Genomic DNA, 18,389 nt, shown 5'->3' on the forward strand with positions numbered 1-18,389 from the left:
ATCATTTAGTGTTTTTTATACATATAAAGGATCAGATCGTGGTTTTTCTTGTTCAGTACTTTGTAGACGCCCCTTTTTGATCTTCCACAAGCTTTGAACACCTAGATTAAGGCGGTTTATCCCATTCTTCATGGCAGATCCTCTGAAGGAGGATGAACGTCTGTGAACGGTCATCTTCAGGTCTCTACATAGATGTTCGGTGGGGTTCGAGTCTGGTCTTTGGCAAAGCTGCATTTACATTTTCGGAGTTTAGCAGACGCCTTTATCCAAAACGACTTACAGTACAGATACAGTATGCAGTCTGAGCAATTGAGGGTTAAGGGCCTTGCTCAAGGGCCCAACAGCAGAAACCTGGCAGTGGTGGGGCTTGAACCAGCGACCTTCTGATTACTAGTCCAGTACCTTAACCGAACCTGCTCACGAACAATCAGAAACTTTAAAATTACATTCTCATTTTTGGCATTTAGTGACTTACAATTATGACTGAACACAATTTTGAGCATTTGAGGGTTAAGGGCCTTGCTCAGGGGCCAAAGAGTGGCAACTTGGTTGTGGTAGGGCTTGAACCAGCAACCTTTTGATTACTAGTCCAGTACCTTAACCACTAAGCTACCAAATCGACTTACGGTACCGTGATATAGATAGTATAGTGTCTAAGCAATTAAGATTTGAGGGCCTTGCTCAAGGGCCCAACAGTGGCAACCTGGCAGCGGTGGGGCTTGTACCAGCGACCTTTCAATTGCTAGTCCAGTACCTTAACCACTAGGCTACAACTGCCCTACCACAAATTAAGGTACTGGATTAAGTAATCAGAACGTTGCTGGTTCAAGCCCCACCGCTGCCAAGATGCCCTGAGCCACTGGGCCCCGGAGCAAGGCCCTTAACCATTACCTGCATGGATTGTATTCACTAATAGCTGTAAGTCGCTTTGGATAAGAGCGTCCGCTAAATGCAGCAGATGTAGCCTAGTGGTTAAGGTACTGGACTAGTAATCAAAAGGTCGCTGGTTCAAGCCCCATCACTTCCAGGTTGCCATTGTTGGGCCCTTGAGCAAGGCCCTTAACCCTCAACTATATTTGTCAAGAGCCAATTGATCTGCTTTGGTACTACAAGCTTGGAAGACACAAAGAAAGTCAGAATACCCACCGGTACATCAGATCAATGAGCATCTCGGGATCCTCCTGATGTTCCTTCATTTTTACTGTGTCTGATAAAATCATATGCAGGTTAAACACCAGATCCTGAACCTGAAAACCAAGAATAATAATAATAAACGTTTTAAATATTAGATTAGATTAGATTAGATTAAACTATATTGTCGTTGTGCAGAGCACAAGTCAATGAAATACAGGAGACCGACGATCAGCCATAACATTAAAACCACCTCCTTGTTTCTACACTCACTGTCCATTTTATCAGCTCCACTTACCATATAGAAGCACTTTGTAGTTCTACAATTACTGACTGTAGTCCATCTGTTTCTCTAAATATTTCTCTTCAATGGTCAGGACCCCCACAGGACCACCACAGAGCAGGTATTATTTAGGTGGTGGATCATTCTCAGCACTCCAGTGACACTGACACAGACACAGCAGCGTTGCTGGAGTTTTTAAATACCGTGTCCACTCACTGTCCACTCTATTAGACACTCCTACCTAGCTGGTCCACCTTGTAGATGTAAAGTCAGAGACGATCTCACATCTATTGCTGCTGTTTGAGTCGGTCATCTTCTAGACCTTCATCAGTGGTCACAGGATACTGCTCACGGGGCGCTGTCGGCTGGGTGTTTTTGGTTGGTGGACTATTGTCAGTCCAGCAGTGACCGTGAGGTGTTTAAAAACTTCAGCAGCGCTGCTGTGTCTGATCCACTCATACCAGCACAACACACACTAACACACCACCACCATGTCAGTGTCAGTGCAGTGCTGAGAATGATCCACCACCTAAATAATACCTGCTCTGTGGTGGTCCTGACCGTTGAAGAACAGCATGAAAGGGGGCTAACAAAGCATGCAGAGAAATAGATGGACTACAGTCAGTAATTGTATAACTACAATTGTAGAACTCAACATAGGCACGAGACAAAAAAAGACTAAACCTGGGATGATAGCAGCTCTGGACTGACCTGGTCAGGAAAGGTGGTCTCTCGGAGCTCCAGATCCTCCTCAGCGTAGGTCAGGATGGTTTTCAGTGAGCGTCGCAGGAAATCCTCGTTAAAGTTTTGAGACGTGCCAACCAGGGACGAGAGCGACATGGTCACCTGCATCTTCACTCGAGCAAAGTTCTGCACGACGAACGCAAAACAGCCGAAACATTGGTGTCAAACTGACTAAATAAAAACTCACAGGATGAAAAAAAAAACTTCCCCGAACTCACATTTCCGATCTCGAAATTCTGTCTCATCAGGAGGTAAAGTGAGGCGCTGGCATGGGAGCGGATGGTGCCGATGCTGCTGCTGCAGTTCCTGAGCAAACGCAGACACAGATCTGCACACTGCTCCGTCTCCTCCTCAAACAGCAGCTCTGGAAACTAAAGAAGCGGTAATGAATTAATAAATAAAAACGATGCACAATATACACTGCCTGGCCAAAAAAAAAGGTCACACACTCTAATATTTGCTTGGTCCGTCTTTAGCTTTGATTACAAGTTTCCACAAGCTTCTGCAACGTCACAACATTTATTTCTGTCCAGAGCTGCAGTAATTGTATTGATGATGGGAGATTTGGACCACTGCGCAAAGTCTTCTCCAGCACATCCCAAAGATTCTCAATGGGGTTCAGGTCTGGACTCTGTGGTGGCCGATCCATGTGTGAAAACGACATCTCGTGCTCCCTGAACCTCTCTTTCACAATCTGAGCCCCGTGAATCCTGGCATCGTCATCTTGGAATATGACCGTGCCATCAGGGCTGGAATAACCTGGTGGTTCAGTATATTCAGGTAGTCAGCTGACCTCATTCTTTGGGCACATAACGTTGCTGAACCTAGACCCTGACCGACTGCAGCGACCCCAGATCATAGCACTGCCCCCACAGGCTTGTACGGTAGGCACTGGGCATGATGGGAGCATCACTTCAGCCGCCTCTCTTCTTACCCTGATGCGCCCATCACTCTGGAACAGGGTAGATCTGGACTCATCAGAGCACATGACCTTCTTCCATCGCTCCAGAGTCCAATCTTTATGCTCCCTAGCAGATTGAAGCCGTTTTTGCCGGTTAGCCTCACTGACGAGTGATTTTCTTAAGGCTACACAGCTGTTTAGTCCCAATCCCTTGAGTTCCCTTCACATTGTGCGTGTGGAAATGTTCTTACTGTCACTATTAAACATCCCCGAGTTCTACTGGAGTTTTTCTACCATTTGATTTCACCAAACGTTTAAGTGATCGCCGATCACCATCATTCAAGATTTTTTTCCGACCACATTCCTTCCCCCACTGTCCTTCCACTTTTTAATAATGCGCTGCACAGTTTTTAACTCAATGAAACAGATTAACATCTTCTCCACAACCACACGATGTGTCTTTCCACGTGGTTGTTTAACAAATGAGAAGCTACTCACTGCATCAGTTAGGATTAAATAACTTGTTGCCAGCTAAAACATAATCACCCATGCAGTAATTATCCAATGGGAGGCTCTTACCTATTTGCTTAGTTAAATCCAGGTGGTGACCGTTTTTTTGGCCAGGCAGTGTAGATGCATAAGGCCAATACAGAAACAGCCCGGCATAAAATATCAACCCACACGTTGAACCCTAATATCAGCCAGGCCTTAATAAACACGGGGGTTATCTATGGACTCCCAGAATCCTATCTGTTTACCTTTGAGACGAGAGCTCTCTGCGTTGCGAAGCAGTGCTGAAGATAGAGGGCGCTCTGGTTGCACGCCATACTGTGCAGCAGAACCTTGAGGACGCCTCCCAGAATGCTCTCCTTCGACTCGGTCACAGACACAGTCTAGACGGGCAGTAACGAACACACATTATAGGTCGTGATAGTATATATACGGCCACATCATTCACATCAGCGCTTTTGAATACTCACCTGCACTATAATCTCCAGCGTGTCGAGGATGATGAGGTTGGCCTCGGTCGCCAGATTGCCGTCTATCAGGGCCTCGTGTTCCAGCTCTGCTCTGGTTCTGGAAAAGTGGAGAGGAAAACACGTTTATGAGTGGATGTGAGAAGGGACGGGAACCCTTGTATGCTACAGCATCCACAGCACAAGCGTTCGGGTCACAGTACACGACTGGTGTACTAAAAATACAGGAAGCGAGCACTTACAGCAGTACACACTGGTTTAGCATTAGTTCTGGTGCTTTTTGAATGCCTACTATGTGGGACCTGAGCCTAGGTTTTACCCAGCGGTGCTATCGGCTGACTGGGATGATTGGATATGTTTGGGCGGTGGGGGGTTGCAGGGGGTGGCCGAGGCCCTGTGATGAAATGCCGTTCTTTCTGGGACCCTGACCAGGATAAAGCAGTAATAAAACATGAAAACTAAACGTCTATATGTCCACTAGTGCAGAATGGATCCAAGGTATAACGCAGGCTAGAGAGGAATTCATAGTGGCTGTAATCTGAGTAATCAAAAGGTCGCTGGTTCAAGCCACATCGCTGCCAGGATGCCACTGTTGGGCCCCTGAACAAGAAGACCCTTAGTCCTCAATTGCTTGAACTGGATCAGTCACAGATCATTTTGGATAAATGTGGTGAATGTGAGATGTAAACGTCCCAAAAATGGCCGTGTTTAGGTGCTTCAGCCACACTTGTGGCTAACAAGTGCATTATATTAATAATATAAATAATAATATAATATGTTTTCAACAAAGTGGCAACGGTTTCTCACCCTCGCACAAAGCATGTTCTTAAACATGTCTTGATTCATCTGGTGTGGTCAACCCCAGAGGCTTCAACCCCACTAAACACATTTGTGGTGAAAAAAAAAATGCTGATTGCAAGCCAGACTTTGCTGGCTACCTGCTGCATGCTCTAAATGAGCATAAATTCCCACAGACAAACTCCAGAATCTTGTGAAAGGTCTTTCCAGAAGAGTGGAGGCTATAGCAGATGCAAAGAGGGGAAGTCTGTTCGTTTGTTTAATAATTTAATGCCATTCATGGCAGGAACGTTGAGTCTTTTCGTTGAGTTGTTTTATAGATTAAGGATCATATTATAGTCTGTCTTCATACGTGTGCTTTCAGTTTTATATTGGCAAAAATTTAAGAAGTGTAAATACTGTCAGTTTTTTCCAATATCGTGCAGCCCTACAATCAGGGATCCACCAGCAGCGGTAGACAGATTGACAACGTTAAATCAGGAGAAAATGCTTATGATTCGGCACCTAGTGCACACTGCGTTTTCCTAACTGGACGTTTTGTTGGGTGTTGACGTTTGGGCGCAGTTCACTGAGCTTGTTTTGTGGTCGGTTTCTAATACAGCTGTTTATTGTTGATTTTGCACCTGAAGATGAAAGTTTTAACCCTGGTTGTCTGCGTCCACATAGTTCAGATTTGTATTTAGTTTTGAACTTGGGCCATGTTTACAGCAGGAAAGGTTGTGATGTGTCTTTTATAGCTCAAGAAAAAGGAGTACAGTGCGTCTAATGAGCTACAAAACGAAGGATCCAGGCGTCTCCCACTGAACGGTAGCGTTTCCTCAAACCTGCACAGCACACCAGGCTTTTAAAAGAGGCCAGACACAAACTACAACGTTGCGACAGATTTTTAGCAAGAGCAGAGCCGGCACACCACTACACTACACCCTTTTATCAGAGGAGGCAAAGATTACAAGCGGTATAGGAAGGAGGTTTGCGCAGGATTCTGTAGGCTTAAAGAGCACACCAAACCCTTATAGCTTTGCACATGATGAAGGAAGATTTAAAGTTTAAAGCTTTGTTTGCAGAAGTCTGGGTTAGTGATACAGGTAAACAGCAAACCGATGCACCCGTCAAGCAGATAAATAGATCCGTCATTTCCTCCCATGCAGAATATTCAAATCCTAATTAAAGCCTTTCAAATAATAAAAGCTTTTAGGCTTATATTGATCCTGATATTGCATATAATGCTGGGATTGCCTTCAACGCAGAGGAAGCATCGGACGCTCCCTCGTTATTCAGTCAGATCATCACTCAGAATTAAGGCGCCTCATTAGGAGCATTTTAAGGGATCTAAGAATTTAGACATGCCCTCTTCTCGGGAGTGTAGGATGACGTAAAATGCGTCTGTGTAGGACAAACGGACCCCTTTAAATCCTTCTCTCCGACTGTGGCTGAACCTCAAATGTCCTTTTTGCATTTAGCTGGCTATGTAGGGTCCACAAAGCCTTTATGTGTCAATCAAAATGTGTAGAAATAATAAAATAACTAAATACAGGTTGCACCTATGAGCACTTAGAGTAAAAAGGAAGCCTTTTAAAAACTGGAGTAGTGATAACTGAACTGTATGTAAATCATTTGGGAACATCACCACGAATGCTGTAAATAAAGTGACTTTCATCTACTAGACTTATATATAAGAAACCTACGGTAGGTCTGTAGTGCTTTAACTGCATCTTAGCTTTAATCTTTAGAATAAAATAAGAGAATAGATGACAGATTTTGCTTGTAATTGCACTTTTTCATCCCAAGCAAAGACAACCACACATCAATCCCAGAGCACAACCGAGCCATTAAGCACTGGTTAAAAAGAGAACACAGCAATCCAACTCCAACCGAAGCATTTTAAAGCATTAGACACGAAAAGCTGGGGAGGAGGGAGGGCGAGAGGGCTGGTGGGAATGGGGGTAATCCTTAAATTAAGGGGTTATAAAACAGGGGGTTGTTTGATAAACACTGTAGCTGTACAATACCTGACTGATTTGTGTCCCCTAAACACACAGTACATGAAAGAACAAGGGTGAAATGAAGACATTACTCCAGGTAAAACAGTGAATGGAGTAAAATCTGGAATGTACTAAAGGTTAAAGGATAAAAAACAATTATAAAATTAGATTATTAGAATAAATAAATAAATAAATAAATGGGATTAAATTAGACAAGTATAACAGACAGGAGCGAGATCCGTTAGGAATAACGTAATTCCCTTCGAGTCTCGAACATTTTATCGATGACATGATCGTTCATACTTGTCCATTTTCTCGCTGTTCTGACGCCAGTGTGTCATGTCCTTCCTCCAGCGCAGGTTCTCCTGACTGCCGAAAGCGCTGCCTGATGGACTCCGCTCTACAACCAAGAGAAACGAGTCAGTATGGCAAGTCGTAGCCTAGTGGTTAAGGTACTGGACTAGTAATCAGAAGGTCACTGGTTTAAGCCCCACCACTGCCAGAGCAAGGCCCTTAACCCTCATTTGCTCAGACTGTATACTGTAACTGTACTGTAAGTCACTTTGGATAAAGGCGTCTGCTAAATGCTGAAAATGTAAATGTAGTTCCATCACAACAACTGCTTCGACAGAGACACACACACACACACACACACACACACACACACACACACACACACACACACACACACACACACACACACACACACACACACACACACACACACACAATATGTTCAAAGGTGAACCACTGATTATGACCTTGCTGGGCATCCCATATCGGAATTATACGCTACTCACAGACACAGCAACCATAATGAAAATTATGGCAGAAAACCTTCCAAATAACTAAATAAAGTGTGGGAATTTGTGCCCATTCAGTCAATAGTCAATTTCTAAAGTTAGGTCTCTACACATTTTATTTCTATTTGTTTCTGCATTTAGGCTGCGAACCATGGTCCTTGCACAGTGTGTGAAGACCCTGCCCACTTTATTAGCCCGGTCTTGTCCCACTCGGCGGACTTGATGGCCAATTTTGTCTGCTGCAGGCACTGCCAACTGTGTCCGCTAGATGCTGCCCAGCCGACCGGTAGCAGAGCTGAGATTAGAACCTGAGATTTAGGCACGGTCAATGCTGGAACAGGAAAGGACCTTCCCAAAAAATACTGCTATGAATTTAGAAAGCTAAATATCCAAAAAATACATTTGTTAGCAATGGGCGTAGCGGAAACACCTGAACTCAACTGCCTGTGTTCACATCATGTGACTATATACTCTATATGTGTGCGTGTGTGTGTGTGTGTAAAGCTTTCACTGTTATCATTTACAATTACAGAATTCAGTAGACGCTTTTCAAGCAACTGAGGGTTATAGGCCTTGCTCTGGGGCCCAATAGTGGCCACTAGGCAGTGGTGGGGCTTGAACCGGCAACCTTTTAAATACAGGACTAGTCCAGACCCTTAATCATTACGCTTCCACTGCACGTCGAGTTACTGACCCAACTGTCCTCGGCTGCGGCGCACCATCTCCTGCCTGGCTCCTATACTGCCCAGGATGGCCTCCTCCAGCTTGGCTTTCATGTCCTTGGATTTCTTAAAAGTGAGACTGTTCATGCGCTCGAATGCCTTCTTTCCCTGCATGAATAAAAAATGGGCCTTTTTTGTGAAATGGATGGACAGAAGAAAAACACAATCTTAGCTGGTTAATCAAACTATGCATTATTATTTATAAGAGAAGCAGGGCGTGAGAAAACGTCGGGGCGTTTCACCTTGTACTCGAAGCAGGACACACAGAGGTAGAGCATGTCCAAGAGGCGGTTCAGCTGAGACACGGACAGGTCAGTGAACCACTTCTGGAGCACCAGCTCGTCCGCGTTCTTCAGCACCCAGAGCAGACAGATGAGCAGACTGCGACTGGACTCGGGGGAGAAGGTGCCGTGCTGACGAGTGGCCTGGTACAGAGAGGTGGAAGAAAATAAAATACATTATTAGTTTATTTAATATAGGTTTAACATTTGGTTCCATTCGTGACAGGACACGTAGGTACAGGTTACCCATGATTCATCAGCCAGTTTTGTATCATCTTTGTACTGTGGGAGGAAACCGGAGTCCCTGGTGGAAACCCATGCAGACACAAGAACATGCAAACTCTAGACAGGATCAGTCCACCTGGGAATCGAACCCAGGACCTTCTGGCTGTGAGGCGACAGCCACCATTTACATTTTCAGTATTTAGCAGATGCTTTTACCCAAAGCGAAGTACAGTATACAGTCCAAGCAATTGAGGATTAAGGGCAACCTGGCAGTGGTCGGACTTGAACCAGTGACCTTCTGCCAACTAGTCCAGTATCTTAACCGCTAGGCTACAACTGCCCTTTAGTTGCTTCCTCCAAGCCACTGTAAGGTCTGTTAAACTTAAATTTACATTTATTTATTTAGTATTTAGCAGACGCTTTTATCCAACGTAATTTGCCCCTCGCCCATAAACAACCCAAGCAAATGAGGATTAAGAGACTTGGCAACCTGGCAGATGTAAAGCTACAACTGATAACCTTCTGATTACTAGTCCAGTACCTTGACCAGCTAGTACTGCCCCTTAGCAAACGCATTTATACTTAATACTTACATTAGTGAGCTATCACAATGCAAGCAATTGAGGGTTAAGGGCCTCGCTCAGGGGCCCAACAGTGGCAACTTACGGCAGCAGGTCTTAAACTGCTAGGCCCCTGACCTCTAGATCATTACCTTAACTGTTAAAAGCACTGTAATGGTTTATACATGCCCACTTCGTCTGTCTGCTTTAGGCTATGTTTGTTTGTTAGGGCAGCTGTAGCCTAGAGGTTAAGGTACCGGACTAGTAATCAGAAGGTCGCTGGTTTAATCCCCACCACTGCCAGGTCGCCACTGCTGGGCCCTCAATTACTTCGACTGCATATTGTTAAAACTGTAAGACGCATTTTATGTCGTCCTACGCTCCCAGGAAGAGGGCGTGTCTAAATTCCACGTCTAGATCCCTTAAAATGCTCCTACTGAGGCGCCTTAATTCTGAGTGATGATCAGACCGAAGAACGAGGGAGCGTCCGACGCCTCCTCAGCGCTGAGGGCAATCCCAGCATTCAGTGCAGCACGACTTTTCTCATAAAAGACTACAAACATGGCAGACGGATGTGGAGCAACCAACGGAGTTCTCGTTGATTTTTAATCTGTATAAAGGTGCGCGAGTGTCGTTTATTTGTAAATTCGGGTTTTCGGTACACGGAGGGAGACGTTGTGCCACCTCAGCCCATCGGTTTGACTGTATTAGCTTTGTAAGTTAACTGCAGTAACGTAATCGCTGTCTAAGTAGTGTGTCTAAATAATCTGCCTTATTAGAATCCTCTCTACTGAGGCAGCTGATCAGGTGGGCAGTAGGCAGCGAGGCGGCTCACTAGGTCTCATGGCATGTATGTGTTACCTGTGGATTTAGGAGGAAGCTACTGGGACGTGTCATCTGAGGGACGGAGGTCCCCGCTATGGCCATGGCGACACTCTGGCTGATCATGCCTTCAGCTTCTTGCTCGTCCGCCCCAGAACGGCCCCACTGATTATGGGATTCTGCAAGCCCAAACCACATCAATTACATTCCAGTAATGAGCGCTAAAGTGACTCTTAAAGGTCCAGTAACATTAATAAATGGAGCTTTTTTGGGATAAAATATAAATTCAGAATGGCATTGGTCTGTTGGTTGCATTTGGACATACCTGTGAAGTCATGGAGCTGGGGCAGGGTTTCCATCACAATGCCAATGAGAGGTAGGTAAAGCATGGCCACCCTGGCTTTAACCTCGGGGTCGGCATAGCGCGGGTCAGAGTCATGACTGGACAGCAAGTTATGGACCACACTGATCACCTTCTTATGCAGCGCAAACATCCTACAGGACAAAGAAACAGTAGAACAATACTAATGCCGATCATAACCCGATCTTTTGTTTTACGTCAGCATGTCCGCTGTGTGGAAATACTTTAAATTGGAAAGTGAAACAAGTCCAGCAGTGAAGTGTAACGTCTGTAATGTGAGCGCTTCACGAGGCGGTGGGAGCAGAGCTGCGTTCATTACTGTACAATTTTACTGTTTATATGGTGCGTGAGTCGAGGATCACTCCGGTTTACAAAACAATAACTTTTAATCCCAGTATGAAAACTTCAGGACCATAACGTACAGCTTTTACCAGTTTACGTGTTACAAGACTGAACGACATCTCAGTATCGAGCACTCCGATTGGCTTAGTTATGTAACAGAGCGTCGTAGTGATGCACTCGCTTAATAAAGAAATAAATACACACTATATTCACTAACTGTCGGGAGCAAAACACTTTATTAACTTCTTCTGTTCCGAATAGAGGACAGCCAGAGCCGAGCACGCTATCCCATGCGCTATGGAAGCCCCAAAGGGTCAAAACACACTCACTTCGCGTAAAAACACACATCAAACCAGTCACAATACAAGCACTTTAAGAACTGGCTTTCCTTCATAACAAAAGAGTGACTTTCCATTTTATTTTGGTATTCAGGTTTTACTGTAATGTTGTTAAGTAACTTATTTGTTTTTTTATATTCAAGTTAAGCTGCTACACCACTTGTGAGTGGAGATTTCTGTTCATTTTTAGTGCATCACTGCATTAAACAGAATTATAGAATTATGTTCTTTGAATATAAAGTTCAAAGTGAAACTGTAATTATCTCACTTCATTTTTACTACAATGCTGCACTAGGTTTGTTTACTTTTATTTTGTAAAAGAACATTAAGCAATAGTTTGGATGCAGCATTATTTTCCTACAGCACTGCAGATCTATTCAGTTGTTAAACATGTACACTGGATTAATGTGAATAACTGTAATGTAGTTGAAGTGTGCACCGTGTAAACAGTATTATCTAGTTCTTATCTAGACGATATCTAGAAAATACAAGTATCGGTTTGAGAATCGGTATCGGATCGGGATAAAAAAAACGTGATCGGGACATCCCTAATTGTGTCGGTCCCCCTTTTGCTGCCAAAACAGCCCTGACCCGTCGAGGCACGGACTCCACTAGACCCCTGAAGGTGTGCTGTGGTATCTGGCACCAAGATGTCAGCAGCAGATCCTTTAACTCCTGTAAGTTGTGACGTGGGGCCTCCATGGATCGGACTCGTTTGTCCAGCACGTCCCACAGATGCTCGACTGGATTGAGATCTGGGGAATTCGGAGGCCGAGTCGACACCTCAATCCTCGTTGTTGTGCTCCTCAAACCGTCCCTGAAGCATTTTAGCTTTGTGGCAGGGAGCATCATCCTGCTGAAAGAGGCCACAGCCATCAGGGAATCGGGCAACAATGCTTAGGTAGCTGCTACGTGTCAAAGTAACGTCCTCATGGATGGCAGGACCCGAGGTTTCCCAAAGCATCACACCGCCTCTGCCGGCTCGCCTTCTTCCCATAGTGCATCCTGGTGCCGTGTGTTCCCCAGGTCAGCCATCCACGTGATGTAAAAGAAAACCTGAATTATCAGACCAGGCCACCTTCTTCCATTGCTGTGTGGTCCAATTTCGATGCTCACGTGCCCACTGTTGGCTCAGCATGGGCACCCTGACTGGTCTGCAGCTATTAAGCTTTAAGCTTGTTAGTAAAAGATAAATGTATTTATTTATTTAGACGTTTTACCCAGTGTTTACACAGTGGTTAACAGATAACCAACTAATGATGGGTCCAAATAGCTGCGGTCCTAATAAAAGCACTCATCAGTTGCTTTCATTTGCTAAGAAGCATGACGATTGGACTGTGGAGCAAGATATGAGATCATTCAGAATGAGACATCAAAAATGAGATAAGACATTACAATAAATGTGAGATAGGACAGGACAACACAGGACCGGGCGAGACCCACACCGGTGTACTGACCCGTCAGCCTCAGGATCCAAAATAAGGGAGAGTTCTGTCAACACCAGGCCAGCCAGGTAGTGCTGCTCCCTGAAGGGTACTGACAGCTCGAACATGTTGGCAATCTTCTGGTCCTGCACATGGGTGGAGAACCCTGAGCTCTAAAGAGAAGAAAGAAGGGGAACATTAGGACTACCTGTTTAATAGTCAAAACAGTTCGGAGACATGAACTCCACAGGACTGTAGAGGTGTTCCCTGGTATTTGTTAATCTCTTCACCCTACAGTGAATCCCGGTGCCATCTCCTCCAAGTGCCCCGCCGTCAGAGGTGGAAAGTAACGAAATTGAGGAGTTTTTTTGTGTACTTGTACTTTTTTTAAGTAGATTTTACAACCAGTAATTTTACTTTTACTTAAGTATGTTTTCTATTAGGAATTGTAATTCGCTACACTTTAAATAACATCCGTTACTGAGTAAAATAAAAGCTAAAAAAATCGCGTCTGGAAAACTGCTGCAGTGAATTCTGCGATGGGGAGTCGGATCGGATCTTTTGGCTCGGTTCCTTTTAAAGAGCCTTAAAAAAAAAAAACGGCTCTTCATTCTTTTGTTCGGGCAGCGGGAGGCGCTACTGTAACTATAATACAGCCCCGATATTAATATCAATAATGAACAATCTTCTCATTCAAACAACACTTGCATGAGAAATAAAGATTGTTGTCAAAAGTATACAAATTGACAACAAGTATATTTTAATAACACAAATAGTTTAAAATAATTGCAATAAATCATCTTTTGTATAACTTGTAGCCAAACTGGGCTTACATTTCATTTCATTACGTTCCGCTCGGTAATACGTGATAGAGAAAAAAACTACAGGGAAGAGACATGCTGTGGTTCCATTACATTTAGTTTCAGAAAAATCCTCCCTTGTGCAGAGATGTGCCTGTGTTTGTTTCTGCTAAGCGGTATGTGTGGATTACCGCCGATAAGAAGTGCGCACAAAAAAAAAATATATATATATAATATATTCACTGCAGGATGTATTACCTGCGAGGTGGCTGAGGACACCGACGGGGACGGAGAGGCCGGTGGAGTGAGCAGACTGCAGGGCAGGTTGAGAGTAACGTAATGCTCATGGCTACACACAATCCTCAGGAAGTCCAGCCTCAGGGACTCCAAAGTCTGGTTCTGCGATGCGTTCACTTTAGCAGAGACCTGAAGGAAGAACAGCAGCCAAGATACGACATGAGATACGGCTAAAACACGGCTCAGAATCAGAACTGGAGCAGAATCCGGGGCACCTGCTTCCAGTACGTCTTCACGAGGCTGAAGACGAAACCTCGGTCCATGACGGAGAGCAAGTCGTTCAGGAAGAAGGCCAAGCTCGTGTTGAGCCTCTCCACCAACTCCAGGTCCTGACACGACATAAACAAAAAAGACGTCAGTGAAGAGATAGCAATGCTAATTAGGCTATCAAGGACTCCTGGTACCTCCAGAGATCATTAGACTGTATTAATATTGCACCATTAGTTATACTGTATAAATAAATATGAATATTAACAATGCACTCACATTTATTCAAGCTTTCAGCTCTACAAATAAACACTGTATTAAAAATGTATGAGCTGTATTTAGTAGCTAATGAAATAGATGAAATCTTGTTACCTTCTGGAAGCGTGAGACGACGTCACCGGCGATGGTGCTCACCAGAGCCGTGATATCGTCCATGAATCGCTCGGGAAAGCGGTTCTTCCTGGGAGAATCCAGACGCTCAGTGAAGTACAGGTGGTGGATGATGCTTTTTACCTGAAAGAGAAGGTTTACAACAATTAGCTAATTTCTAGCAGGTTCTTCCAAATACTACATAATCGTAACCGAAGGTTTAGACACACCTGGTCAAATTCCATAATTCCATAATTCCATGTTTTGTGGTTTCACGAGGTGTAAATATGTTAACCCTTGTGTTCTGTTGACTTTACTGTTTTGGTCTCTGGGGTCACAGAGAAACCCTGAACCTCAGAGTTAGTGGGTTAGAGAACCACTGTGCCACCCAAGAGCTTCAGAAAATAAACAAAACATGGAATTTGGGCAGACGTGCCCAAAACTACATAATCTAACAAAAGTATATCATTTTTTTATTTCTTTATATAAATTGCTGAAACCCTGTCCTTTCTTTTTCCTGTCCTTTCTTTTTCCTGTCCTGTCCTTCTCTTTCCCCTCCTGTCTTTTCTTTTTTTACTTTTGGTCCTTTCTTTTACCTTTCCCTTCCTCGCCCTGTCCTTACTTTATACTGTCCTTTCCTTATCCTGTCCTTTCTTTATACTGTCCTTTCTTTATACTGTCCTTTCCTTTCCCCTCCTGTCTTTTTTCCCTTTCTGTCCTTTCTTCTTTCCCTTCTTCGCACTGTCCTTTCTTATTCCTGTCCTTTCCCACATTTCCTTGTCCTTTCTTTTTCTTTCTCTTCCTCTCCCTGTCCTTTCTTTTTCTTTTCTTTTTTCTTTCCTTTTCCTTCCAGCCCTTTCCTTTACATTTCCTTTTATTTCTTTTCCTTTCCCATGCCTGTCTTGTCCTTTCCTATTTCCTTTTCTTTGTCTGTTAAGAAAATTGTTTTTCCTCAAAAGAATTTATAAAAAAGTAAAAAAATGCCTGTGTATTATAATTCTAATTATAAGAATCAATGTGGTGGAATAAACTCAGTTGGTTTATGAATTGCTTTTTTCCCCTGTGTGTTCAAGATACAATAACAACCAATTTAATTATTTCTGGATTTTTCTGATTAATGGCTCCTTGTCATTTTTCAAGGCAAACATCTCTGCTAAAGGTGCCGAATCCTTACCATCAGTTCGAAGAAGAACCAGGCCTGTTGCAGGGCTCCCTCTCTCACGCTGCCACTGCTCACCACCCACTGCAGCGCCAGTTCCTCATGGAAGAGCTGAGAGACACCGGCACACCACAAAAACACCATTAACACCCGACCGCCCGGCAAACCTGATCAAACTGACATATATTAGTGTCTTAATGTTAATACAGGGAGAAAAGACAGAGAGAGCCTGTGAAATTCCCACTGGCTGCTGCCAGGTAAGAGTGAAGCTCCGGATTAAACAGGAACACACACCAAAAACGGACATACGACCCAAAGAGCAGGTGAGACACATCATTCCGTCACCTCAGACGTACAGAAGAAGGCATTCACAAGACAGAAGGCACGGTCAGCATCGCACAAGACCACAATCACCACACCAGACTTAACACCATCCAATCAAGATCCACAGACAAGACACAGGCGAGGGGGGGCGGAGGGGATTAAAGAGGCGGCTGCCTCCCCCCCACACACACGACGACGTCGGGTCTCTACCTTTTTGGTCGGCAAGCGTCCTGTTAAAGTTTGCATGAAACTGGCGCTCTCAGTGTGCGATGACATGCGATTGCCACTGCGCTCCATGGCCTACGGGTGGGGATGAATGGAAGGGTGACAACAGATTAGTGTGAAGGACAGGAGTGTGTGGTGTCATCAGCTACTCACACAGACGCTACACACAGACTACACGCGTATACACCAAGAGGACAGAACACACACTGATAAAACACTGTATGATTAGTGCAATGTACAGCTGTATAATCAAAAACATACATACACTGATAAAACACATGCATGCTATAAATGGATTGGGATTTTAATTTCTGCTGAATGATTAAAAAAGCTCTAATTAAAATTTTTACCTAAATGATCAAATCTGCTGGGTCAAAAAATTCGAGTTCATCATTACAAGACATCATTTACCTTCAACCTTTACCATTATTCACCACTATGGGCTTCTCCAAGCTGTTGACTAAGAAACTAAAAGTAAGGACGCATTCACATGAGAAGCGGCAAAACTGGCTGTGCCGTTCCTTCCTATGGAGCATGGCGGTGCTGCTCATCCTGCCGCTGCACTTCCCAGAGCGACTCGCACCTCGTGTTGGACTCACGATTTAGCGACTCAAGTTTGTCTTCCGCCGCTGAGGGATACCCGATTGCATCCGAGGAGAGCACGTCGCTGTACACGCCTCTTCCGACACGTGTACAGCCCTCCGTATCTCGCCCCTGCTTTATGCACAGGCGTCTCTTCAGCCAATCGGGGTCCTTACACAGCAGATACGGTGGCCAATTAGTATCTGCTGCAGGCACCACCAATGATGGCGCCCGGCCGACCGGTGGCAACAGCGAGTACTCGGCGCTCAAAGTACACCTGATTGATCTTTGACCCAGTTTGCCCCTGACCTTTCCAAAGCTCCTCCAATGAGACGAACTGTTTGATATAGTGTAGAGTGTGGTGGACGGGGGATTATGGTGTGGGCTTGTTTTTCAGGAGTCGGGCTCGGCCCCTTAGTTCCAGTGAAAGGAACTCTTAATGCTTCAGCATACCAAGAGATTTTGGACAATTTCATGCTCCCAGCTTTGTGGGAACAGTTTGGGGATGGCCCCTTCCTGTTCCAACATGACTGCGCACCAGTGCACAAAGCACAAGGTCCATAAAGACGTGGATGAGCCAGTTCGGTGTGGAAGAACTTGACCGGCCTGCACAGAGTCCTGACCTCAACCCGATAGATAGAACACCTTTGGGATGAATTAGAGCGGAGACTGTGAGCCAGGCCTTCTCGTCCAACATCAGTGTCTGATCGCACAAATGCGCTTCTGGAAGAATGGTCCAAAATTCCCATAAACACACTCCTAAACCTTGTGGAAAGCCTTCCCAGAGGAGTTGAAGCTGTTATATAGGCTGTCCAAACTTTTTTCATTAAGTGTAAAGTAATACACTAACACGATGTTTAAACTAGAAGGAAAAATATACACAACAGTCTAATGAGCGAACCCATCGGCACCGAGATCCGAGTTCCTGTAGATGCTTACAAACATAAACAGCACAAGAGAGACTAACACAAACGCATCGTCTCATTCACACACACAGTGAACATGCAGCATCTCACAACATGCCGTAGTACGAGAGTGAAAATGCTTGTGAGGCCATGCAGTGCTCGGTGTGATGGAGAGAACAGAACAGTGAGAGTGTTAACACACAGGAAATGAAAGAAGAGCAGAAGAACGTAAGAATGGCAGGACAGTGTGTTAACCCTCAACCACTTTTATTACAAGAGATTTTTATTCAGACTCATTTAGGTTAGTTTCATTTCATCCCAGATTCTGCCTGGATCAGGTGGTGTAAAGTCTGTATAGTCCAATCTTAACCCATGAGTTCTTTTAAAGTCCACAGATGAGGCTTTTTAAAGTAAAAATATATTTATATTTTAATATTTACATTCATAATTAATGAGAAACATTCTTTGGTAAGGTAGCAGTTTATATTAAGATGACAAAAGCTAGTGGATTTTTACTGTATAGTCAAATACGTCTTATTTCACAGCTGCAGCTATTATTATTATTATTATTATTATATCATTATTATTATTATCATTATTATTGTTATCATTATTTTTATTTTATTATAATTTGTATTATAATATTTTTATTATCATTATTGTTGTTATTATTGTTATTATCATTATATATTATCATTATTATTATTATAATTTTTTTAATACTTTCCTTTTTTTTCTCTTGCCCGATTGCATCACGCTTCCTCTCCACCAATGCCGATCCCCGCTCTGATTGAGGAGAACGAAGCTAACCCACGCCCCCTCCGACA

At 44.0% G+C, this 18,389-nt stretch overlaps 1 protein-coding gene across 12 annotated transcripts in view; it reads right to left on the bottom strand.

Annotated features, from left to right (window-relative positions):
- The window catches only part of dock7 (dedicator of cytokinesis 7), an 87,803-nt gene that overhangs the window by 20,999 nt on the left and 48,415 nt on the right, over positions 1 to 18,389 (bottom strand). For 3 of the 12 annotated variants that reach the window (XM_062998017.1, XM_062998016.1, XM_062998021.1), the window contains exons 23-39: positions 16,061 to 16,150; positions 15,542 to 15,637; positions 14,371 to 14,511; positions 14,007 to 14,120; positions 13,753 to 13,920; positions 12,728 to 12,867; positions 10,555 to 10,724; positions 10,269 to 10,408; positions 8,584 to 8,766; positions 8,314 to 8,470; positions 7,120 to 7,216; positions 6,844 to 6,861; positions 4,040 to 4,136; positions 3,818 to 3,952; positions 2,377 to 2,529; positions 2,126 to 2,284; positions 1,147 to 1,247 (exon numbers count right to left, since the gene is read on the bottom strand). In XM_062998017.1, the coding sequence (XP_062854087.1) occupies positions 1,147 to 1,247; positions 2,126 to 2,284; positions 2,377 to 2,529; positions 3,818 to 3,952; positions 4,040 to 4,136; positions 6,844 to 6,861; positions 7,120 to 7,216; positions 8,314 to 8,470; positions 8,584 to 8,766; positions 10,269 to 10,408; positions 10,555 to 10,724; positions 12,728 to 12,867; positions 13,753 to 13,920; positions 14,007 to 14,120; positions 14,371 to 14,511; positions 15,542 to 15,637; positions 16,061 to 16,150 (2,159 nt within the window). The remainder of the gene's footprint in view (positions 1 to 1,146; positions 1,248 to 2,125; positions 2,285 to 2,376; positions 2,530 to 3,817; positions 3,953 to 4,039; positions 4,137 to 6,843; positions 6,862 to 7,119; positions 7,217 to 8,313; positions 8,471 to 8,583; positions 8,767 to 10,268; positions 10,409 to 10,554; positions 10,725 to 12,727; positions 12,868 to 13,752; positions 13,921 to 14,006; positions 14,121 to 14,370; positions 14,512 to 15,541; positions 15,638 to 16,060; positions 16,151 to 18,389) is intronic. The other 9 variants (XM_062998023.1, XM_062998022.1, XM_062998020.1 and 6 more) reach the window with 6 other exon arrangements.

The sequence above is a fragment of the Trichomycterus rosablanca genome, chromosome 6, assembly GCF_030014385.1.
Source record: "Trichomycterus rosablanca isolate fTriRos1 chromosome 6, fTriRos1.hap1, whole genome shotgun sequence".
Classification (NCBI taxonomy): domain Eukaryota; kingdom Metazoa; phylum Chordata; class Actinopteri; order Siluriformes; family Trichomycteridae; genus Trichomycterus; species Trichomycterus rosablanca.